This window comes from Grampus griseus (assembly GCF_964374135.1).
Source record: "Grampus griseus genome assembly, chromosome: 18".
NCBI lineage: Eukaryota > Metazoa > Chordata > Mammalia > Artiodactyla > Delphinidae > Grampus > Grampus griseus.
Window position 1 is genome coordinate 26566333 of NC_139012.1, and position 26300 is coordinate 26592632.

A 26300-nucleotide genomic window follows, 5' to 3' on the forward strand; every position below is an offset into this window, starting at 1 on the left:
TGGCCTCTCCCGTTGCGGAGCACAGGCTCCGGACGCGCAGGCTCAGTGGCCACGGCTCACGGGCCTAGCCACTCCGCGGCATGTGGAATCTTCCCGGACCAGGGCACGAACCTGCGTCCCCTGCATCGGCAGGCGGACTCTCAACCACTGCGCCACCAGGGAAGCCAGAATACTGTCTTTTTATTGCATTTAAGCAAGGCACTTCTGCTTTAGACACCTGTGAGAACTAGCTTATTGGGAGTGTTGCTTTGGGGCATCCTAACTATGTTTCTTTTGTATTTGATTTTAACTTGGGCACTGGTTATTAAAAAATGATACTTGGATGACTTAATTTGTAATAACCTTCTTTTGCAGTAGGTAATTTTTACAAAATACTTCTTTTATTCCATTTTTATCCGTGAGAAACATCTATTTTTCTTTTTTTTTTACAAGTACTAATAATAGTCATGGCTTGTAATATTTTATATAGGAAGTAAGATAAGGAGGTGTTAATGGATTATAACCTCTATTTTATTGGAGAATTGGCTTTTATCTTGGGAAGTAAGAGGTATTAGTGATGCATATTTTAACAACAAAGCGTGTGATACTTTTCAGCTCATCTTACGAATTGAAGAGAGCTTTGATACCCGACCTGACAAGTGTACTACAAGAAATGAAAATTACAAGCCAATATCTCATGAACATAAACGCAAAAATCCTAAGTAAAATGTTAGCAAATGTACAGTGATATGAGAAAGATAATACATCCTGACCAGGTAGAGTTTATTCCAGAAATGCAAGGTTGATTTAACATTTGAAAATCATTTATTTCACCATATTAACAAAATAAAGGGTTGGGAGGAGGTATGTGGTAGATGTTGGAGGGAGGGAGAAGGACCCCATGTGATTATCGCAGTAGAAAAGAAATGTGGTAAAATTATTTAGTCACATTAAGCATTCTGCAAACTAGGAATAGAAAAAAACTTCCTTAATTTTGACAAAGTATATTTGCAAAATAACAAACCCCTACAGTTAACATATTCAATGGTGAAATATTGAATACTTTCCCCCTGAGATCAGGAACAGCAAACGATGTCCACTCTTGTCACTTTTTTCCAGTAGTATAGGGCCTAACCACTACAATAAGGAAATAAAATAAAATAAATGGCATAAACATTGGAAAGGGAGAAACAGAACTGTGTTTACTCACAGATGATATATGATTGTATATGTAGAAAATCCAAAAGAATTCACAGGCGATTGGAATTAATAAGTGAATACAGTAAGGTCACTGGAAATAAGGTCAATATGTAAAAATACAGCACATGCAGAAACCATTTTGGAAAACAGAGGTGTGGTTGTTTAGAAAGACCACTATGTTTTTATTATATTCTTAGAATCGTAGCATCATCTTTTCTTTTGGGTTCATTACATTCTTCTCTTCTGTGACAACTCTATCCTCATCTTTCGAAAAATACAGATATTTCTTGTTATTCAAACTCTTACTGTCTAAACTCTGGAACCTAATAGATTCAGATAGTGAGCAATATTTGTAATCATATAGTTCACTGTTTCTAAGACATTTTATTTTCACATTTTTACACCTCTGAAATTGGGCTACATCTTATAGTTGTTGGTATTTATGATTATAATTGGCAGCCTTTTCCTTTAGTAGGGTTATATTAAATGACAGTGTGTCTCCTAGGCAGTGATATCTTAAGCTCAGTGAAATATATTAGCTGATGTTCTGTTTTTACAGAAGGAAGTTCCTGGAAAAAACAAGGAAGTAAGATGCTTGTAGCAATAAAGGAGTCTTCTTACTGTTATCATATACTTTTTTTTTTTTTTTTTTTGCGGTATGTGGGCCTCTCACCGCCGTGGCCCTTCCCATTGCGGAGCACAGGCTCCGGACGCGCAGGCCCAGCGGCCATGGCTCACAGGCCTAGCCACCCCGCGGCACGTGGGATCTTCCTGGACCGGGGCACGAACCCGTGTCCCCTGCATCGGCAGGCGGACTCTCAACCACTGCGCCACCAGGGAAGCCCTATCATATACTTTTATTCACCTTGCAACAGCAATCCTTAGTGTGATATCTGGTGTTAATAACAGTACTTGGAAAGGGAGTGTTCCCTACTCACTGAAATTGGAGAAATGCTGAATTAAACAAATTATATAGGTTTCTTTACTTCTGGCTTTCTCACAGCTCTTACGATAATATACATTTTGAAACTAGAAAGTAGGGTTATGATATTGTTTCCAACTTTATTTGAGTATAGAAATCCTGTTTTGGTCACAACTGTTCAACTTGTTATGGAACCATCATGACGAAAACAGTTTATAAACACTCAGTCACTTTCTTATGCAGATTATCTTACGTTTCTCCCTTTATAAATTTATTATCTCACCCTATATAATCATACAGTTTGACATTGTATGGTGTGGTAAGGTAGCATGGAATAACTTTTCCTCTAGAGTTACAGAGAATGTGACAAGTTAGACTATGAACTAAATCTGTGTCTACTTTATATTTTACTGAATGCAACCATTTCATACTTGTTAGTGATATCTTAAGTATTTTCATTATTGAAGAAAATTATCAAAGTTTGATACACATCAACTGTTGTAAAGAACCTTTATTTTTAAACGTCAGCTGTGCTATGTGGAACTAGTGTAATTACAGTATTCTAGGTTTTTATTTCATTTAGAGGCTAAGACATTCTTGGATACTTAGAATAGTGATGAGTTGCCTAAGCTTTGTGATGTTCCCTAATCTAATTTCATGATAAAAGATTAGAAAGTATTGTCCAGATTGCTACTTCTCTGATATACCCAGTTATTTACATTTTAGTACCGAGAAAGTAGGGCTCTTTTTCTCATTGATACTCTTCTATTTATGTAGTTCTTCTAACCTCTTTTAGGTCATGAATTCCTTTAAGACTTTGGAAACTATGTTTTTTCCTCTGGGAAGTTACACTCTTCACACACATGGTTTCATGTTTAGATTTTATAGCATTCATAGCTCTCTTTGAAGGGATCTCTAAACTCCTTTCCAAGAACCAGTAACCAACCACTCTTTGGAACCTACAACTTTCTGCTTTCGGAGGATAAAAAAGGCAGCCTATACACTTTAATTTTCTTAAATTGACCTTTGTGTGGAAAATATTATCCACTCTGATCTACCATCATTTCATTTTAACTTGGTGCAAAAGTGTTTATTGAGTATTTGCTGTGTGCCCCGGTGCTGTTCTAGGCCCTGAAGGTAAAGCAGTGAACCAAGCAAAAAAATCCCTACCCTCATGGAATGAATTTTTGGGTTTGTGAGGACATTAGGCCCCATCAGGTTGAACTTCTTATTTAATGAGCAAACTGAGGCCCAAGAAGGTACCTGAATTTACCCATTGTCTCATAATTAGTTGGTAGTAAGGTTTAGGTACTAGAAGAAGCACAAAGAGGAGAAAGACATGTTATTTTTGTTTCAGGGCTCTTACAGTGAAGATAGGGAGAGAGATATAAAATAAATTAATATGTCATCAGGTCATTTTTACTAAATATTTTAATAGGAATAATATTTCATCAAAGGACCTAGGTAGAAGAAATAAATGATTAGAGCTTTGTGGAGGTCTGGAGTGGTTGTGCTGAACCTGAGCTGAGTTTAAGGGAATAAGGTCACTTAAAGTAGGAGCAGTGCTAGCAAAGGAATGGAGATAGAAAGCAATAAGGTTAATTTCAGAAATGTAAATTACAAATGATCATTTTAAATTGTTTGCAGGACAGTGTCTGATTTCCTCCTGTGCTGTGTTCTTGTGTACAGTTTTTGCTTTAGTCACTAGGAATACTAGTAATGTATTCAACAACTAATATTTTCTCAGTGATACAGTAATGGCAGTGTTTTTTATTGATCTGAAGTTTCTGTATGTTTGCTTTTTGCTTTTCTTCTAAAGGTATATGGTGTTAATTAAAAATTTTTTTACTTTATAGTTTATCCCTCACTCATACCCTTTCTTTCAAATCACTAATGTGACTTAGTTATTACAAATATATAATACTTTTAGTTCAGTGTGGTAGATTTTGACAGGAGTGCTTTAGAGTTTTGAAGGAAATAGTACTCAGGAAATCATGAATGCTTGATACATTTTTTGAGAAATTGAATTTGTATTGGTAGGTGTTGTCTACATCTACTGGCCTAACAAAAACGGTGTATAATCCAGCTGCTTTGAAGGCTGCACAAAAAACCTTACTTGTTTCCACCTCTGCAGTTGATAATAATGAAGCACAGAAAAAAAAACAGGTAAGTATAGTAGTGTACAGAATTTGCAGGTCGGGAAGCTTTTCTGCATGTATGTGTTTTTTCAGTGCTTATCATAAAATAGAGTAAAAGAAAGGTATATGTTGGCTGCCACTGAACTTTTATTTTCCCTAGTATATTAGTAAATATTAATTTTCATCTTGGAATGAAAGGCTCTCCTGATTGATTTTTGAAACTTGTGTACTTATTTAAGCTTTACATAGGAAAACTTTGCATTTCATTTTTGTTGCCAAGCTTCTTCAATTACAACCAGTTCTGTCTTCTTGGGTAATTTCATTTATTGGAAAGGTACATGGTAAATATTCTAATAATATTTTTGATCCCTTCTCTAGGAGGCACTGAAACTTCAGCAGGATGTAAGGAAAAGAAAACAAGAAATTTTAGAAAAGCACATTGAAACACAGAAGGTAAAATATTAAAGTTAGATTTGGCAAAATATATTTATAAGTGTCATAATTTTTAGTGAATTTAATCTTATACTCTATAGATAGTCCTGAGAAACATATTTACTGTAATTGATAATGGTAAAACTGAAATATTTATCAATAGTAATGTATATATTAATTGATAAAATGTTGGTGATGAAGTGTATTACATTGTGTAATATACATTGCACAGTGGACTGGGAAATGGATTAGTTTAAATGGAGCTATGACTATCAACTTGAAATGAAAATAAGGAATATTTATCCAGGTATGTTGCTGCACAGTAGTTCAATAGATAGTAAATGGAACCTTTTTCTCATTGTTGACATATGTACCTTTCTTTAATTGGCTTGTGATCCTCTAGTCCTATGTTGTCTGGTACAGCAGCTAAGAGCCACATCTGACTATCAGGTACTTGAAATGTGTCTAATCCAAATTGAGATGTGCTGTAAGTGTAAAATACATACCAGATTTCAAGCACGTAGTATGAAGAAAAATGGTAAAACATCCCAGTAGTTTTTGTTGAAATGTTACTTTTGATAAAATGAGTTAAATAGAATATGTATTTAATTAACTTTAATGTATCTCTTTTATCTTTGTAAGGTGGCTGCTAGAAAATTAAAAATTATATGGCTTGCAGTATTTCTTTTGTACAGTGTTGCTCTAGTTATGGCATTTAATTAGTGTCAGTTCTTGATTATGTCTGGTAATAAAAGTTATGACACTTGAAAATATTGAAAATACACAAACTTTTTACCTTTTGGTTTAAAATGTATGTCTTTTCTAATTTAAATTTGTATGTACTTGATAAAGAGACATCACAATGCTTTACACCCAAAACTGAAACCATCTTGACTCAGAGAACCTATAATACTTTGTGATGTCTTCTCCATATTACCATGTTTATCTTCTTACTTCCTATCTATGTTGGGCATATTGTTCTTAGCCTAGCCAGTTACTGTTCCCTCTGACAAAGAAAGTAGGTAACTAAATATGCCATTTTTCTAATATCTCATATGGAGGGAAACCGTAAAACTTTTCCTCTGATTCTTTCTGGGTTACGGACTATGTTTGGAGTGGGAATACTTAGGATCAGTAATATCAGCAAGTGGATTAGAAAGTAAGATTGTTGCTATTTCAAAATGACAACTTTTCAGGGATTGAATTAAATTTCTTGTGGTTGTATGCTTTGAACTTATGTTCTAAGAGACTTAAGTAGTAATATAGTTCTTCACAACGTAAACCAAGATTAAGACTTGAATTGAGAAAGTTAGCATCACCAATCTGCTCTTCTGCTATCTCAGTGATTGTAAGCCTTGTCATGAATACATAAACTAAAAGTAGCAGTTATTTATATTTACTTTGCCATGTTTGCTTTTTAAATAATAGTAGGAATGTATCATATATTTGTTTTTAAAAATTTGCCAGATGTTAATTTCGAAACTGGAGAAAAACAAAGCAATGAAGTCTGAAGATAAAGCAGAAATAATGAAAACTTTAGAGATTTTGACAAAAAATATTACCAAGTTGAAAGATGAGGTCAAAGCTGCTTCTCCTGGACGCTGTCTTCCAAAAAGTATAAAAACCAAGACTCAGGTATTTCAATTTGTATTGTTATTCATATTACTACTTGTTAAAAGAACATTAAAACACTACATTATTTAAGATTCAGTTTTCCTTTAGCTAATATTCTTTGCTCAAAATTTGATCATTATATACTACCATTCTTCTCCTTCTCTAGTAATTAATAAGTAAATAAACACAAACAAGCAAACTCTACTCATCTTTTGAACCCTGCACATTGTAGTTAGAAAGTCAATTTTAGTTAGAAAGTCAGTAATTAGACAAATAGTTATGGATAATCTTAAAAAGGTAGCTAGAGGACAAAACAATATAGGTACTGGAATGCTTGACTGAAGAGTTTGAGATTTATTTTGTAAGTAATTGGTGGTATAAAATATTAATGAACAGAGAAGTACCAATCTGATGTCACTGTACAGAATGAATGATATTTTCTTTTAATAAATTTATTTATTTATTTTTATTTTTTGGCTGCATTGGGTCTTCATTGCTGCACACGGGCTTTCTCTAGTTGCGGCGAGCGGGAGATACTCTTCGTTGTGGTGCGCGGGCTTCTCGTTGCAGTGGCTTCTCTTGTTGCAGAGCACGGGCTCTAGGTGCACAGGCTTCAGTAGTTGTGGCACACGGGCTCAGTAGTTGTGGCTCGCGGGCTCTAGAGCACAGGCTCAGTAGTTGTGTCACATGGGCTTCATTGCTATGCGGCATGTGGGATCTTCCCGGACCATGTCCCGAACCCATGTCCCCTGCATTGGCAGGCAGATTCTTTAACCACTGTGCCACCAGTGAAGTCTCCAGAATGAATGATTGAAAGGGAGAAAATTCAGGTAGATTAACTGATTAGATACAAAAAAGTGAGCAAGTTAATTTCAGATGACAATAAGTGATTTAAAAAAAACCCGTGGAGTTATACAATACTTATACTTAGTGTGTGTGTATGTGTGTATTTGTTGTGTGTGTGTGTGTATGTATATATGTGTGTGTGTATATATATATGTATATATATAAAATTATGAGTTTATATTGATATTTCTCATTCTAATCTAATACCACAGCGTTCTTCTTTTCTTTCTCTTATGCCCTATCTCCCTGTTCCCATGATGACAACTTGGTTCCCACTAACATCAATACAGTATGCGTTTGCACAGTCCTGTAATCCATTCGAATAGTTCCAGAATTGCTAAAACAATACCACTTCCAACAACTAACTAAATATAAAATTAAGAATTTGTTTGCATTCTTTACAACCTCATAATATACTCCACTAAGAGTATAGAGTCAGACCCGTGGTGTAGGATCATGTGTTTTTCCGTTCGTGTGGTTATGTTATTAATTTGATAAAGTTAGGTTTATTTCTGTCTGTATTCAGTTTTGGATCGCTCTCCCTGTCATTCTTGCTGATTTAATTTTATTTTTTGAATAAGTAAAACATTAACATGATTCAAAAGTTATACTATATAAAAAGGTTTATATAAACAACCATTCCCCTTTGAGCCCTGACACTCTGTTCCCCACTCTTCCCTCCCTCTTGGTGTGTGTGTATGTATTCTTTCTTACATAAAAGCGTACTGTATATTCCTCATTAACACCTTGGTGTTTTGCTTTTCTTTTCAGTTATTTCCTGAAAATTACTCCATATCAGTCCGTAGAAATCTCACTCTGGCTTCTGTCTGGAAAATGAATTATAGGGAAATCAGTGGAAGTAGGAACAAGTTAGAAAGCTGTTGCAGTAGTGTAGACCAGAGGTGACTGGTGGCTTGAACTAGGATGGTAGGACTGGAGATAGAGAAGAAATGTACGGATTAAATGAGAATGTGTAAAAAATTCTTTGTAAGAAGTTTGGTATAAATGCAGGATATTGATTGTCATCACCTAAAATATTTATTACTATTTTGTAGATGCAGAAAGAATTACTTGACACAGAACTGGATTTATATAAGAAGATGCAAGCTGGAGAAGAAGTCACTGAACTTAGGAGAAAGTATACCGAATTACAGCTGGAGGTATGTTTCATGATAGCCACACAGTACGCTAAAGAGGAGTAGTTACAGTCTTGATGGTTTATTTGAAAATACATTCCTCTCATTCTGGTCAGCAGTCGTTGGCATGTTGGGAGTTGATGTAGAAAAGAGGGAAGAGGTTAGCAAATCTTTCAGAGCTAATAGAAAATCTCTTAGTATTTAATGAGGGGTGATAGCCATTCTACTTTTATACACAAGTCCCTCTACTTCTAGTGAATTTTGTTCCTTTTCTATTTTCGGTTTGTTTTTCTTCTTAGGACCAAAATCTATTAAAGCCTTTTCATTTATTCTTAGGGAGATATTCTGTGCATGTATAGGCATGTTACGTTGAGTTCCTATAAGGATCAGACTTTTAGTGGTAGAATTATATTGAAGAACATGCTTACTTAAGTTTTGCCTATAGATGGTGCTGTGGATGTTAAAGAGAAAAAAAACTAACTTCTTATAAATTAGTTATATGATTATATAAGAAAAATCTAGTAAAATTGATCTCTATACATGAGAATTTTTAACATTTAGCAAAAAGATGTTTAAGAATCAGAATTACATTTTGAAGTACAGGGACATTTATGTCATTAGTGTAGTTGGTACTTGCCTATATTTATCGTTGCCACAATTTAATTTTTTGTATTTTAGCTTATTCCTTTTGCTTAATCTGAAAATAATGCTTTTTTTCCAAGTTCGTTAGCAACTTGATTTTCTTTTTCCAACATAGTAGAAATCTGTATTGAGTACTGGTATCCAGCTATTAAAGACTTTAACATTTAGCAGCCATTGTTCTTGTCTTAAGGCTCTTGTCTTGTCTGTCATAGGAAGCCATAGGATGGTATATTAAACCTGCATATATTTTGCGTTCTCTGGAAAACTGATATGGTTGTCTGTGTGTCCTGCCTAAGATAACAAGTTTTGGAAAAGATAGGTTCCTTTTATGTTAATATAGAAATTGTGTTTTCACCATTCTGGAGATTTCGTGCCTGTGTTCATGCGACTTTAAAAAAATACATTATCATTTTTAAAATTTTGGCCCATAATTTTAGCAAATAAATAATAGTATTACTAATATCCTTTATATTATTGGTCCATGTTTTCATTCTTATCATGATATAGCTAAACACTGAATGACATCTTCTGTTTTTCTTTTATGATGGCCAAACTTTAGTTTGCAATTAATATTAGTATATGCAGTAATGCAGTGTTTGCCAGAGTGTGTTCATTCACCACATCAATTCCATATTTTGTTAATAGGTATTAGTGAAAAAAGCTTTTGAGGCCAAATAAGTTTGGAAGAGGTTATAGTAAACGTGTGTTTTTTTTTTCCCCACATTCTATTTTTTATTTTTTTTAACATCTTTATTGGAGTATAATTGCTTTACAGTGGTGTGTTAGTTTCTGCTGTATAACGAAGTGAATCAGCTATACGTATACATACATCCCCATATCTCCTCCCTCTTGCGTCTCCCTCCTACCCTCCCTATCCCACCCCTCTAGGTGGACACAAAGCACCGAGCTGATCTCCCTGTGCTATGCAGCTGCTTCCCACTAGCTATCTATTTTACATTTGGCAGTGTATGTATAAACATGTGTTTTGTATATGGTTTTCTAGAGGCTTGTAATCTGTGAATCTCCAGAAACACATGTTTAAATACTCAGTATTGCTCAAACTTACTTGTCCAGGGACCCCTTTTTTAAGGAGCATTTTGAAGTTCCTAAGAGTATACTTTTGTATATGCTGTGCTGTTATTGACATTAATCCTTGACCTTTGAAGTTTGTTATTTGGATTTTAGATGATTACTTTAGCTAATGTTAAAATGAACTGTCTTGAGATGAATAAACTAAAATATTTATACTTGCAGAGATTTTGGCAGTGGTGCCTGCTTGACATTTTCACTTGGATGTCTCACATCCTCAGGCTCAACATGTTCAAAATTGTGCTTATTTTGTCCCTAAACTCATCTACACAATTACCCAAACCAGAAATCTGGGAGTCATCATTGATTTCTCCCTTTCCTTCAGTATTCATACACATTTAATTACCAAGTTTTATACATATTACTCCCCAGTGTATCTTTTTTTCCTTAGTTAATCAATTAATTAATTTTTGGCTGCGTTGGGTCTTCGTTGCTATGCGCGGGCTTTCTCTAATTGCGGTGACCAGGGGCTACTCTTCATTGCAGTGTGCGGGCTTCTCATTTCAGTGGCTTCTCTTGTTGCAGAGCACGGGCTCTTGTTGCAGAGCACGGGCTCTAGGCACGCGGGCTTCAGTAGTTGTGGCTCGTAGGCTGATTAGTTGTGCCTCACAGGCTCTAGAGCACAGGCTCAGTAGCTGTGGTACACGGGCTTAGTTGCTCCGCGGCATGTGGATTCTTCCCAGACCAGGGCTTGAACCCATGTCCCCTGCACTGGCAGGTGGATTCTTAACCACTGCGCCACCAGGGAAACCTCCTCAGTATGTCTTGAAAGTGTTTATTTTACTTCTCTCTATCTCCATGGCCACCATTGTAGACTAAGCTTCTATCTTCAGTTGTTGGCACTATTGTAGTAGCCTGACTGGTTTCCCAGCTTGTTCTCTTTTCCTTTTACCAGAATAATATTTTAAACACTGATTTGATTACATCACCCTACATCTGAACTTTAGATGTTTTAATTGATTTTCATGGCTTTTGGGATAAAATCAAAATCTTCAACGTGGTTCTTAAAGTTGTTCATTATCTGGCTCTGCCTGTCTCTCTAGCCTCATCTCTTCATCACATGTGGTCCAGCTGTACTGGATTTTATTCCTTCTTAGAAGTACCAAGTTCCTTTCAGCCTTGGTTCCTTTGTTCATGCTCTAATCCCCACCCCTCACCCTTGCCTTGCTTGTTCTTTGTACCTTCTTTGATGCATTGAACAAATAATTAAGTTTCTACAATCTACTAGCTGCTATTTTAGGTGCTGGGGATAAAGTAGAGAGTAAAACAAGGAAAAATATTCCTCATGGAACTTTTATTCTAGTAGTTTATTCATTGCAGATCTTTAATATTCTATTCAAATCTTTAAGTAGAGCATTTCCTCATTTTTTGAATCACTTCTCATTAATATAATCAAATAACTAGATTGCTTAATGTCTCTACCCTTCTAGGATTTGAGCTTCATGAGGGTAAAGACTAGACCACAGGAAGTGCTCATTAAATATTTGTGGAATGAAGGAATGGTGTGCTATTCATATAGAGCGATAAAGTGGAATGTGTTACTGTGCTGCTTTGGTTGTATGATGGTGTTAGTGTAAATGATCAAAATGATGAATTTGAAATAACTGTACATATTGAAGTCAACGGGCAAACAAATGGAAACACTGTATTTGAAAGCCATAACTAGAAAAAATACACTTATATATATAGGTATCTTGTATGTCTACATTATGCTAACTTCTTTTTTTTTAAATAGATTTATTTATTTGTTTATTTTTGGCTGCGTTGGGTCTTTGTTGCTGCGCCCGGGCTTTCTCTAGTTGCGGCGAGCAGGGGCTACTCTTTGTTGTGGTGCACGGGCTTCTCATTGCGGTGGCTTCTCTTGTTGTGGAGCACAGGCTGTAGGCACGTGGGCTTCAGTAGTTTTGGCACACGGGCTCAGTAGTTGTTGCTCGCGGGCTCTAGAGCGCAGGCTCAGTAGTTGTGGTGCACGGGCTTAGTTGCTCCGTGGCATGTAGGATCTTCCCGGACCAGGGCTCGCACCTGTGTCCCCTGCATTAGCAGGAGGTTTCTTAACCACTGCACCACCAGGGAAGTCCCTATACTAACTTTTGAAGTAACATTCAGCTCTGGGCCTTATTTGGAACTCAAGAATTGCTGGTCTTTTTGTGATATAGTTTGATGTCTTAGTAGATAAGGCACATTTATTAATTTCAAAACATTGCTTAAATTAATGTTACTTTGTTTTCTAAATTCATTAGCTGTCTAAATTTTTTTTCACTTTAGAAACTAAAACCCTAACTTAAATTATGAAATCCTTTTGTAGGGCATTATTTGAATATGTAAATATGTATCAAATTGTATAACTCATGTCAGATTGTATGACTCATCTGACTGAGTATAACACTTGGCTCGTGTTAGTAATTGTGATGTTTAACCTATTTGTCTAATCTCTTCTAGGCTGCGAAACGGGGGATTCTCTCATCTGGTCGTGGTAGAGGAATTCATTCAAGAGGTCGAGGGGCAGCTCACGGCCGAGGCAGGGGTCGAGGTCGAGGTCGAGGTGTGCCTGGTCATGCTGTGGTGGATCACCGTCCCAGGGCATTGGAGATTTCTGCATTTACAGAGAGTGATAGAGAAGATCTTCTTCCTCATTTTGCGGTACTTTCTTACTGTCCAACAAAACAAATACTGATAATCATTGTTGGGGATAATGGATATTAAAGGGAAAGTATGAAAATGAAATGAATAAGCCCATTAATCTCACCAAAGGTTTTGATTAATCTATAATAATCCTTTGTTAATTACTTAAAAAACAAGCTCTAGTGGTTGTTTAATCATTGTCTGGAAGAAATGTTACTATTCTTACACTTAGTAGGCTTTCAGCTTATGAAAGGAATGATTTAGACCTTGTTGTTTCAGAGAGGGAAGTCCTGTCGTTTAGTTTCATTTGATATTTACTTTTAGGAAAAATTTAGCATATTGCATGGGCCATCCATATTTTTAAAAATTAAGATGGAATTTTATTTGTTAATACTGTATTCTTGACCTAGCCAACCTAGAAATGACACAAGACACAATTTTGGAATACGATCTTGACACTGCCTTATTTGGTGCCAGGGTATAATTAAAGGGAGTCAGTCTAATTGCAATGGACTTCCTTCTATGAGGAAGGAGAATAAGATTCTAGTCCCTGCTAATCCATTATTTTACTTGGATTTCCTGGGATCTGTTGGGTTCATGTGCAGAATGGAGATCATATCTGCCTAAAGCCCTTTCAACTTAAATGTTATTCTTAGTGGTATCCCAAAGGTTAGTTACTAACCATTGGTCTTGCCTGCAGCATTAGAGTAATTGCTCTGGAGATAAAAAGTAAATAACCAGTTCTTTACCCTCAAGGATTTTACATATAATGGTTTAACACAAACCAGTTAAACTACAAATAATTTAAAATCAAGTTAAATTTATTAAAAACTATAAATACTTCAGTAACTTAGAGAAGTATTTTTCACACAGACATATGATGGTGAAAGAACAGTAGAGGAAAGTTTCAAGAGGTAGTAAAGCTGGAGCTTGGGTCTTGAGGGATAGGTAAGCTTATAGATAGGTACACAAATAATTTAACGTTTTGAATATTCAGATTTAAATATTTGACAGTTATATTCCAGACTGTTAACTGCAGTTACAAATGTAAAACTGTACTTTTTCAGGACATAGAGAGGTATTGAAAGAAATAGTATATGTTTAAGAAATAACTAAAATGATTACTATTTAAGGATGGTGAGTCTGGAAAGTCTGCTTTATGGCTTCAAAGGGAGAAAATAAGGAATCAGCTTTCTAGCTTGGAAATAACTGTAGCTCGATTCTTCCCTACTACACACCCTGTTTCTGCACCTTCCCAAGGGGAAGAAGATCCAGATAACTTAGGTGTACTACATATCGTTATACAGCTAATCAGGAAATTATCAGAGGATATGCTCAAATAATCCAGACAAACAAGGTGAGTTTAGGAATGTGTTTTGATGAGACTGAAATGGTTTTGGTTTTAGAAACAGTCAGAGCCTCTAAATGGATATTCTTGGATGTATTTGGAGATTCGAACTCTTCTCAAAGTTAGTAGTGGTAATGCACATTTAAAAAATTGCCAGTCTTTAAATAAGATAGCTTCTCTATCTCAACCCGTGATTTGAACATATGACAGGTATCAGAGAAAAAAAATCTACATTACTAAAGGATCATTGACGGTTACAAATTGTGATTAACAAAATGCTTTCTTTAATTTATCCATTGGAACCAGTAGCAGTAATAAACATTACAGCTAAAACTTACAGAGCACTTATTTTGTGGCAGGTATTTTTCTGAATGCTTTTTATATAACTCACCATATTATGAGTTATTTTGACAACTCTATGAGGTAGGTACCTTTATTCTTACTTTAGAGATCGGGAAAATGAAGCATGAAGAGATTAAGTAACTTGTTCAAGTTTACACAGCTAGTACTAACAGAGCTGGGATCTGACTGATTATGTGGTCGTTTTCTTTACTATGCCCTACAGAATTTTTCTGTGTGGAGTGTGTGTATTTAATGAGGTTGTGGTTATAATTTTATTTGGGGGTAAGAAATAAGGAGGTATTAGTAATGATATATAAAGGACTAAAGTTTTATGTGATAAAGGTGCTGTTTTCTGCTGTTTGCAGAAAAATCTTCCTACACAGGGAAAAATAAAATCCAGCACACCCAAAACAAGCATAATTTAATATGTTTAGCTTTTAAATGTCCTAAAAGAGTGTGGTCTAGAGGAGGGTAAAGTAAGAGTAAAAGCAGGGTCAATTAAAATTTTGAATCGAAAACTTTTGAATGAAAAACTGGACTCTCATCCTGGTAATTAACTTAGTTACTTTGGAAAAATTACTTAAATTCTCTGAACCTCCCCCCCCATCTTTAAATTGGGAATGATACAAAAAACTCACACAATATTCTGAGGATTAAATATTCTGCTTTAGAAAGAATTTAACATACTCTGGAATTGGAATAATGAGTATAGAAGGAATGGCAATAAGGAAGCTCAATCTTTCACCATTGTTTCCCTATTTAAAGAATAGTTCAATCAAGTGTAAGTTACCCTGGTTCTAGAAAGTATAGAATTGTAAATAATATTGGAAAATAGGAACACCCTTTATCATACAATATTACGTCCTAAAATGAATTATTCATAATTTCTTTCTGCTAATCACCCTGAATTGTTATGCATTCTGGGTTATATTTATTGGTGTCTTAATATTTTAAAAACCATTAGGATTTTGGATGTTTCAAAATATTTATTTGGAGGAAATACTTTTTTTTAATTTAAAGCAATATGGTGAAATTGAAGATTGTCAGATTGATGACTCTTCACTTCATGCAGTAATTACATTCAAGACACGAGCAGAAGCTGAAGCAGTAAGTATTATAAATATTCTAATTTATTAAAATTCAGATTTAAATGTTCTATAAATATTGCCTCTAAGTTTTAATATAAATGAATTTTTTTTGACTTACTAAAGAACTACACTGTGACAGTAGATAGACCATAGGAAGTGGAATTCATGGCTACAAAGAATGTCCTAAAGCAGTTAGGCAGTTTTATATATAACATGAATATTTAGAATACATAGTTAATCACCAAGTTGAATGTCAAGTTGTACTCTCTTGAGACATCAGGAATTCTTCCATTCTCTTTCACAGGAGATAGGGCCACTCCACTTTCCATTATCCCTTTCTCAGCTGGCCCAGAACAAGTCTGCTTTGGCAGAATGAGTGGTGAGGGGTAAGATACAAGCGGAGATAGAATCCTGATGGCTGCTCTTCTTAACCATCCCTCATCTGCTACTTCCTAGTCCCAGTTGGCTGAACCCTACAGTGTCCGTAGCTCAGCATACCCACAACTAGGCCTCTACAACTTTTTGCCCAAGACAGGAATATATAGCGCTAGCTTTTAGGGTCCTTTTAGTATAGTTGTCTTAAAATGTGTATCTTGAATTATCTTTGTAAAGAATGACCAGAAGTATATGCAGCCTTGTCTTTCTTCTGGGTTTAAAAGATTTAAAAAAGGAAAATGAGTGCGAGGTGTAACGGGTTCATCGGAACATTTTTAGTATTCTTCAAGGTTGTAGAGAAATAGATGTACCATTTTGACCTTGGAAAAACGCGTTAAGCGTTCCAGTTAACCTAATGTGAATGAAAGAGTAGGATGGTTTTCAGAAGTTTTAAGATGATTGTGGTCTAAATAAGTTTTGAAAATCTTCTAAATTGATTTATTCTCTTTGTAGTGAATACTCCCTGCTGGTACATTGCTGGGAACTTACCTGGTAGGAGTTGCTCTTGGCACATTGCAGCCTATAAAAAAGACTGTTGGTCTGATAAGTCTCAGAAAAGTGTTTAACTGGGCCCTAGAATAACATAGTTTCAGGGTTAGGCGGGTGGGTAGTGGATAGTTTTATAGAATAGGAATTCCTCATCCTAGAGTTTTATTAAGTTTTAAGAAATCTTCTATTTAAAGGTCTTTTGTGAAAATAAAAGGTAATTTATAATTGATGAGAGTTTAAAACTTTCTTATAAGCTTATATGTATATGTGTTATATTGAAAAAGTAGATTTTTGATCAAGTTTTCTCTGAGAGGTATTATTGAATATAAGTTAAGAATGAGCCTCCTTTAAATGACAGCTTCAGTGACAGTTTTCAGTGTAATGTTGGATACGTTGCTTGAGTACCATCTTTTTATGTTCTATTTACTTTCTAGGAAGTAGTCTTATTATAAAACAATGGTAATTGTTATGTTCAAATGGTTACAGTATTACCAAGTTTGTGAATTTAGTAACTACTTTAAAAATATATATTACTACTTGTCCCTGTTTACTTATGTGGCTGAGAAAAAAAAAACAAAAACGCTCCTGCCTCTTAAATAATTTTTGGATGTTTTGCTTTTGGTAAGTAGGACCTGTTGACATATATCTTCTTGGGTTTTGCTTTTTTCTATCTCAGATATAAATTCTAATATATATTTTTATACTATGTATATATCTTCCAAATGAATAGCAGTTATTTCAAAGACCTGGGATTAATGTATAAAGAAAGATTTTAACAGTGAATTATATGAAGGTTGAATAAGTGGCAGAATAACTTAGCTTAAGTTAGATCTGATGAGAGTTAGCTTTTCAGGGTAAATACCATTTTAGTTGGATTTACGTAACAGACTAAAAGGAACAACTACCATTGCTATGATAAACATTTGGAATTAGGTTATAGAAGTTGTTAAACATTTCCTTAAGCCAAAAAAATTTCTTAAAATTTTGTAACATTCTATTTTAGAAGAGGATAGAAAATTAAGTTGAAGCTAATCTTATACAAGCAGAATATAGGCTAAAATAGTGTTTTTCAAACTTCTGGATTTTAGGGAACAGTGAGGTTTAGGAATTTAAAAACTAGTGTGTTTGACATTAGGTTTCCAGTGTTTAATTTTGTCAAGGAAGAATGCTTAAAAAGTACAAAAAAAATTGTACCATCATTATATAAAATAAAGAAAAATTTAATACCAAATGTAGGTGGATATAAACTCAAGGTAAAGGATAGTCCTTCCCAAGAAAAGAAAATTGTAAACCTTTGCTAATGTTTATTTCCAAATATTTCATTGTTCATAATTTCTGAATCATTGTATTAGATGGCTGAATGTATGTCTATTTCCTTAAGTCAATAGATGCATAATATTTCAAAGGAAAGTACAGGAATAAGATAATCAAGACATTCAAATATGACTGAAAAGTAAGAAATTTTCCTCAGAAAAGAGATTGAAGTCTTTTAAGGAGTAATAATGTAAACAGAACCATTTTAGCTTTGGGTTAAGATGGCTAAGGTTTGATTCTGGTTAGTTAGAAGATGGATCCTACTGCTTTATTTTCTGTTTTCCAATTTGTCTGTCACCACCCCTAATGTACTAAAGGTGCATAAGTACCCAAACAGGACAGAAAAAAGTAACCTCTTCCCATGACTGGTTAGAATGTTAGTTTTCCTACTCTGAATTGTTCCTATACTTTTGTAAGAAGCCAGGATCCGGTTTTAGAATAGGAATAGTTAAGTTCCTGTTTTATAAGAATCAGTCCCAAAGATGAAACTCTACAGTCCCAAACTCAAAGAAGGTATATAGCTTTTTATATCACAAAGAAAGAGAATCTTGTTCTACTGGTGCGTTTTTGACACCCATGCCTCAATTCCCAGTAGTTGTGTGGATTCACTGACTCAGAACTTGTAAGGTATACTTAGAACAGTGCCTGGAACATAGTAAACCCTCTTAATGTTAGCTATTTTTAATATTTGTGTGTGTGTGTATGTTTAAGAATGAGAATTGATTGGTAAATCAGTGAAACTGAATACAAACAAGATAGAGTGATTTCAAAACTCTCATTCTTTAGACCTGAAGATAGAAGCACAAAATTGGATTCATAGAGGATAGTGCAGCATGAAGAGTAGAAGTTGATGGGGCTGACTGAGTAAATAGTAAATTTATAGCAAGAAGTAAATGTATAAGTGGATTCATTCAAGAGAAATCAAATCATGTATCTCACAGTCTTTGTGTGTGTGTTCTTGCTGATTTACTCAATAGTTATTAAGTGTTGCTATGTGATGGGCACTGTGCTATGAGAATTAGTAAATCTAAGTCTGAAGCTTGTGAGACAGTGGCCATGTAGTCTTTCCCTATAAATTCTAAAAATCAGAATTTACATGTTTTTGTGGTCCTTTAATGTAACTTCTGCCTAAACATTGTATACTGTGGTTATTACAAACATTAATAAGCTTGGTTTTAACCTTCTTTTATAGATAGCTTTATCGATATGGTTACTAAAAAAAAGTTAGGTACACTAGGCTTGCAGCTTTAGCTCTTCTGGCCTTAGGTCAGATTTCCCCACATTGTTTTTACAGAACACTGGTTCTATAGGAGCTCCTCTAGCAAAGGATTCTCTTGTCAGTAAATTTGTGAAGAGCTGCATTTTGTATATTCAATTTAGAATTATAATCTCAATGACTTGAAAAGGCAAACACACCTGTTTAATTTTCCTTAATCCAGCCTTTTCCAGATGTTAATTGTTTCCAGAATCATTTTCCATGTAAGATATGGAACCTACCTCATAACTACTTTTCATACTTTTTTTTCTTCCTTCATTTGTCAGGTCTTCAAAGCCTTTTTTAAAATTTTTTCTTCTGTCACTGGGTGTGCCTGCTTTCCTTACGTCCTAACATGGTGCAAACTTTGAATGACTATGCAAGACTAAATAGGCAAATGTCTAAAGCAAGCCTATGAATAAAATGCTTCATCTTTTAAACATACTTTTTATTTACACTTCAAAGCATAGAAATGAGAGAAAATTGTAAAATGAACTTCTACACACTCATCATCAAGCTTTAGCAATTATCTACTTATGGCCAATCTTATTTTGTCTGTATTCCACCCACTAACAACCCTCTGCCTCCTTATTTTGGAACCATTCCCAGTCATCATATCATTTCAGCTGTAAACCTTTCAGTGTTTATACTGAACCTGTTCTCTCGATATTAGAGCCTTAAAAAAATAAAACAATACTATTATCGTACCTAAAAATGATTAATATTCCTTAAGTATTACCAAATACCAGCGTTTACATTTCTCTGGTTTGCTTATAAATATTTTACTTACTTCCTTTAAGGATTCAGAATAAGATTCATATTTTGATTTAACTTGATTGGTATTGTGGAATTATAAATTCATAGATTTAAACATTTCATGGGCATTGATCCATTGTCCTCAGTTATTGATGTCCCATCTTTGGCTAGTGGCTAGTATATAGGTTTGTTCCTGAGTTCTTTTGACAGGACTCTAGTGGGTTATGATACTTTCTCTGCTTTCTGGTATGAAAAGGTGTTCTAGGTTCATCTTATAAATTTTCTCTTCCAGACTAGGAACTGGCCATTTCTCTAAGGAGTTCTGATTCTTTTTACTGGGAAAGGTATTTAAAGACCACAATCTGAGTACTAGGGATGCTCATTACTACTGAGTTTGTTACTATAACTAATCTTTTTCAGTGGTAAGAGCTGGGAGTGGGGAAAAAAATGCATATGTTCATATAGACACGTGTACATATACATACATATCCTACTGATATTTCCCATTTAATTCTGTACCATATGGTTTTTATACACACACGTATACAGGTATACCTTGTTTTATTGTGCTTTGCTTTACTGCAATTTGCAGATATTGTTTGTTTGTTTTAACAAATTGAAGGTTTGTGGCAGCCCTGCATTATGCAAGTCTGTCAGCGCCATTTTTCCAATAGCATTTGCTCACTGTATGTATCACATTTTGGTAATTTTTGCAGTATTCCAAACTTGCTTCTTCATTATATTTGTTCTGGTGATCTGTGGTTATTTAGGGGCACCATCAAACCATGCCCATGTAAGACAGCAAATTTAATCAATAAATGTGTGTTCTGACTGCTCCCACTGACCAGTCATTCCCCATCTCTCTCCCTCTCCTCAGGCCTCCTTATTCCCTGAGACAAAACAACATTGAAATGAGGCCAGTTGATAACCCTGCAGTGGCCTCTAAGCGTTCAAGTGAAAGGAAGAGTCACACATCTCTCACTTTAAATCAAAAGCTAGAAATGATTAAGCTTAGTGAGGAAGGCATGTCAAAAGCCAAGATAGGATGAAAGCTAGGCCTCTTGCACCAGTTATTCAAGTTGTGAAAGCAAAGGAAAAGTTCTTGCAGGAAATTGAAAGTGCTACTCCAGTGAACACATGAATGATAAGAATATGAAATAGCCTTATTGCTGATATGGAGAAAATTTTAGTGGTCTGGATAGAATATCAAACCAACCACAACATCCCCTTAAGCCAAAGTCTAATCCAGAGCAGAGCCTTAACTCTCTTCAATTTTGTGAAGGCTGAGAGAGATGAGGAAGCTTCAGAGGAAAAGTTTGAAGCTAGCAGAGGTTGGTTCATGAGGTTTAAGGAAAGAAGCTGTCACCATAATATAAAAATGGAAGTGCCGATATAGAAGCTGCAGTGCGTTATCCAGAAGATCTTGCTAAGATAATGAAGGTGGCTACTGTAAACAACAGATTTTCAGTGTAGATGAAACAGCCTTATATTGGAAGAAGGTGCCATCTAGGACATTCATAGCTAGAGAGGAGAAGTCAATGCCTGGTTTCAAAGCTTCAAAGGTCAGGCTGACTCTCTTGTGAGGAGCTAATGTAGCAGATGACTTGAAGTTGAAACCAGAGCTCATTTAGCATTCTGAAAATCCTAGGACCCTTAGATTTATGCTAAATCTACTCTGCCTGTGCTCTGTAAACGGAACAACAGAGCCTGGATGATAGCATCCAGTAAATAATTTTAAAATTAAAACTTTAGAGAGTTGTAGATTCACCTTACAAATTTGAAGTATGTGCTAAATATAGAGATTTACAAAATTAGGTCATAAGAAATTTTTAATAAATAAATTTATGTATGTATGGCTGTGTTGGGTCTTTGTTTCTGTACGCGGGCTTTCTCTAGTTGCGGCGAGCAGGGGCTACTCTTTGTTGTGGTGCACAGGCTTATCATTATGGTGGCTTCTCTTGTTGCAGAGCATGGCTCTAGGTGCACAGGCTTCAGTAGCTGTGGCTCGTGGGCTCTAGAGCACAGGCTCAGTAGTTGTGGCGCATGGGGTTCGTTGCTCCGCGGCATGTCGGTTCTTCCCGGACCAGGGCTCGAACCCGTGTCCCCTGCATTGTCAGGCGGATTCTTAACCACTGCACCACCAGGGAAGTTCCCATAAGAAATTTTTGAAGAACTTACTATAAAAAAACATCACTTAACATTTTTTGCCTTTTTTAGCTGGATGAAAACATGAGTTTTATGAGTAGCCATTTTGCATGAGACAATTGGAATTCCTTACAGGAATATATTTTTATGTAATAGTTATAGCTTCAAAAAGATTACAGTTTGTTTCTGGCCTTAAATATTATATATAAGTACTTAAAAATTTTTAGTTATATGACATGATGGGGTCATGGACTAAAAACTCCTGAGCTGCATTTTAATAGGCATGAAATATTTTAAATTTATCATAAATTTATATGTGCAGGTTTAAAATTTATACCTGGGGACTTTAATATCACACAATTCATAGTCAGATGTCATTGAACTTGTAATTGTTTCTACATATCACATTATGCTGTACTTTGAGATTGTGCTATAAATCTTTTGTGACTATGAGTTATTTTGGTATGTTGCTAACATTGATTTATGTTAGTTCACATTACTTTAATTTGAAAGCATTCTTTCTAAACCAGCCATTTAAGGTAACAAGTACTTAGACTTGACTGTTTACTCAGTTTTACCATATGCAGGTCTGAAAGCTTTGTAGGGAAGTGCTTTAGTTTTCAATAGAAAAGTTCAGGGTTTTTGTTTGTTTGTTTTTTTCTTCTTCATTGAGATATTTATATTTTGTAATAGTGATACGTCAGACATTTTATGGTATTTTTTGATTTTTTTGATGTAATTTAAAAATAAATACACATGCAAAATTATTCTTATATTTGTTAAAGGTTTCTAGTTTATAGTTATTATATGAGCCATTTGTGAATTAACAAGAATTAAGATCTACAGCCAGAATCTTGAAGTGCTTTGAGATTGTTGCCTTAAGTAGCAGTTATCCTTTTACTGTAGACATGGAGACATAGTTCTTCTAGTCAGATATTGGCCAGTAGTGAAATAGCTCTACTCGATTATGAGAAATTGTTCCTGTTTTCTTTTTATAAAGGAATTTACAATCACTAGGCTGATTTTAGAAGTAAATAACAGTATAAAGTACATTATAAATTGCAATAATAAATAGTAAATAAAGAAGTAAACCACAAAGCAAAAATACACAACTGTCTTTCACTTGTGTTTAGCTAATTTAGTTTAAATATTAGGTACTATAACATTTCATTTTTTTCTTCACAAATTATTAATATTCTATATTCCAATGTTCTTAATTGTTTTAGGCTGCAGTTCATGGAGCTCGTTTCAAAGGGCAGGATCTAAAACTGGCTTGGAATAAACCAATAACTAATATTTCAGCTGTTGAAACAGAAGAAGTTGAACCTGATGAAGAGGAAGTATGTTTTTTTTCCACTTGTTTTTACCCTTAAATGTTTACGTTTTTATATAAAATGTGATTTTATGGCTGTGATTTTAACATAAAACTTTTATTCCTGAGCCATCTTCCAGGCAGGGGATATCAGATAAATGCAGACAACTTTAAATTTTATGTATTAATGAGAACTGTGGATTGCTAATCCAAAAAGAATATATGAAAATCATATATATACTCAGTTTTCATTTACTCTTAGAAAACATTAATTATTCATTAGATTTTTATCCACAGGAAATCTTGTGATATTTTAAGTTTTAGAGTATATACTCTATTCAGTTGCTTTATTAACATTTCAGGTTTCATTTTAATTCATACCATTTTAGTTCATTAGAATGAATGCCTGCTATATGGTAGATACTGTGATAGGCACAAAAATGAATAAGACACGGTCCCTGTTATCAAGGAGCTTATAATATGGAAGAGGGGGTGGTGACAGACACATAAGAAACTAATTATAATAAAAGGCAGACTGATATGGTAAATAAAGATTTGAACAATATGCTGTGGGAACCCAGAGGAAGGAGTGATTGTTTCTTTCCAGAAGAATCTTGAAGGAGGTGGTGGCAGTGGAGCTGAACCCTGAGTGATAAAAAAACTTTTCATAACCAAGAGCTGGGACTGGGAGTATAGTTGAGAGAGGCATTTTAAATGGCAGAAGTATAGGTGTGGAAGAGTATATTTTTTCTTGGGTAACAGCAGGTAGTCTGATGGCTGAGAGGTGAGAGCATGAAAAACAGTGAAGTGGAGAGCCCTTTGAAACCAAAAACCTAAAGATAAGCAACTCTGTTTTGTTTAATTATGAAATAAGCTGTAGGAAAAAGTTGAGGAAGTTAAGGAATGAAAGGTAAGGTGGGGAAACTAAATGGTTCCGTGTTTTACATTGGTTAGATTTTCATAATGGCACTTCATTTTGTTTGAAGAGCATTCAAGGCTGTTATACATATCCATAGTCAAATGCAAGAATAAAATGTGTATTTTGAAACTCATATACATGATTTGTCATTTTATATTTTAGATTATACCTTTGTCCTTCCATGAGTTTGAATTGAATGGGGAGAAAAGCAGGAGAGCTCCTGGTATTAGGTATTTTGAAAAGTTTGAAAAGTAGACTGAGAAGCTTTTATGAAGGGAATGGGGAAAAGAAAAGAATGCTATAAAAGAAAATGTTTGTTACATATAGCAGAAAAGAAATATAAATATTGATAAACTTTATTCAAGTTGTTGGTTGATTTAGTGTCAGAGAAGACTTATTGATGTTTTCTTTAAAACAAAAAAAAGGTGTGGAGCAATGTTTTGTAGGTATAGAAGATGGCATAATTTGATAAAGAGAGGCAGGAGAAACGGCATGTACAAAGGCTTACTTTGATTTTTTTTTAGTGTCTATTTGATGCAAGCAATAGAATAGATAGTATTGAGAAACCATTGAGTAAAGATTGCTTTTCTTTGTTTCTTGAATGTTCTAGCTATAGAAATACCTTTTGTATTCAACTCTGTTGAGAGTAATCAGTGTTTAAAAGTGTCACCTTTTTTCTTTTCTTTTTTTTTTTTTTGGGTAAATTCCTAAATGCATTTTAACCTAAAGTTTCAGGAAGAGTCTTTGGTGGATGACTCATTACTTCAAGATGATGATGAAGAAGAAGAGGACAATGAATCTCGCTCTTGGAGAAGATGATTTGACTGATCATTGATCTGCATATGATAGAACTCTACCTGTGTTTCATTAGTATTATCTAATGTACTTTTACATATTTGTAAAAACAATTTTTGGTAAAATGTGATGAAGATGGATTTCACAAATAGACAAAAGAGAAGAAAACTACCTTCTGAATCCTGTATTTTGAAAGATTGATGTTTGAGTTTTATTTCAGTAAACAATTGGTAAAGACATCACACTAGAAACATATGCAATGTTTTTATTACATACTTCTACTGAACATTACAGAATTCTTTGGGTTCTTTGTAATTTAATGAATAGGTCTGAAGACTTAATGACCAATACTTGTTATAACTTAGAGGATTTTGTTTTACTCCAAATAAGGAATGCATTTGCATTTAAGATCTTAATGAATGTTTTCAAAAATGAGTAGGTAACATAGTACTCTAACTAAAGTCTCCAAGTTATGTATTCATAATATTACATAGTAGTATGCTTAGGCTTTACTATGTATTAGCCTTTTGTTGGACTTGTGTATGTATTTTACAATATGGGTTTTAATGATAACGGTGTATGACTGCTTTGCATTTGAGTCCTTATGCATTCAGATGTTAAAAATAAAGTGGAATGGTCTCTTGAAAAGAAAAGAAAAGAAAAAAGCAATGACAAAAAAAAAAGACAATGTTCCTTGATTTAAAAAAAGAAAAAAAAAAAAAAGAAAAAAAAATTAAAATAAATAGACCATTCCAGATGGTGATCTACCCTTCCCCCCAATTATCACAAAAGGAGCTATAATCACTAACTTATTCTTAATAATAATAATAATGGTTACCAGTACCTTTACAATAATGTTCAATCCATTGTTTAAAATTTATACCACTTCAGTTTGGTTTGATCCTATAAACTTTCAACAGATGTCTTAAATTAAAAGCAGGCTGATTAGTTTGGAACCAGACTTCAAGTAGAGCTAACATTTGGTGAATAAGAAAACATCACATTACATTTTGGATGTATGAAAGAAAACTTGACCATTTGAAGATGTATGAATAAAGAAATGTACTATAGATACTACTTTAGGAAAACACTGTTTGGTAAGTGTTCCAGTCTGATATTTTAAGTGTGCATTTCCTATACTTGTATAAAAAATCTTTGACATTTGCAACAATATTGTGATTTTTAAGTGGCTTTCTCTGACAAGTGAACATGATCATTGAAAGTTGATACAGCAGTTTCCAGGAAATAAATGCATTCTTTGTAGAATGGAGGGTGGAAGATTACGTATTTATCTTTTACAGTTTATCCTTTTGGTTGCAAGTGTTTCTACCCCTCCTGAGAATATAGTGATTATATTAAAAGTCACATAAAAAAAAAATTACTTTCTTCCCATACTGGGGTCCTCACAATCACAGACTGTAATTTCACCACCATGGTCTTTTGCCAGTGGATAGCTAGTGGATGCTATTCCTCTTTTCCTTT

The 26300-nt window shown here is 34.5% G+C and overlaps 1 protein-coding gene across 6 annotated transcripts in view; it reads left to right on the forward strand.

Moving 5' to 3' along the window:
* RBM26 (RNA binding motif protein 26) overlaps positions 1-25667 on the forward strand; it is a 76529-nt gene extending 50862 nt beyond the window's left edge. For 5 of the 6 annotated variants that reach the window (XM_082675331.1, XM_082675334.1, XM_082675333.1 and 2 more), the window contains 8 exons: positions 4142-4267; positions 4618-4692; positions 6139-6306; positions 8187-8291; positions 12438-12638; positions 15331-15417; positions 23019-23132; positions 24753-25667. In XM_082675331.1, the coding sequence (XP_082531457.1) occupies positions 4142-4267; positions 4618-4692; positions 6139-6306; positions 8187-8291; positions 12438-12638; positions 15331-15417; positions 23019-23132; positions 24753-24842 (966 nt within the window). In that variant the 3' untranslated portion in view covers positions 24843-25667. Of the gene's footprint in view, positions 1-4141; positions 4268-4617; positions 4693-6138; positions 6307-8186; positions 8292-12437; positions 12639-15330; positions 15418-23018; positions 23133-24185; positions 24254-24752 lie in introns of all 6 variants that reach the window. The other variant, XM_082675336.1, reaches the window with a different exon arrangement.
* Positions 25668-26300: the final 633 nt, after the last annotated feature.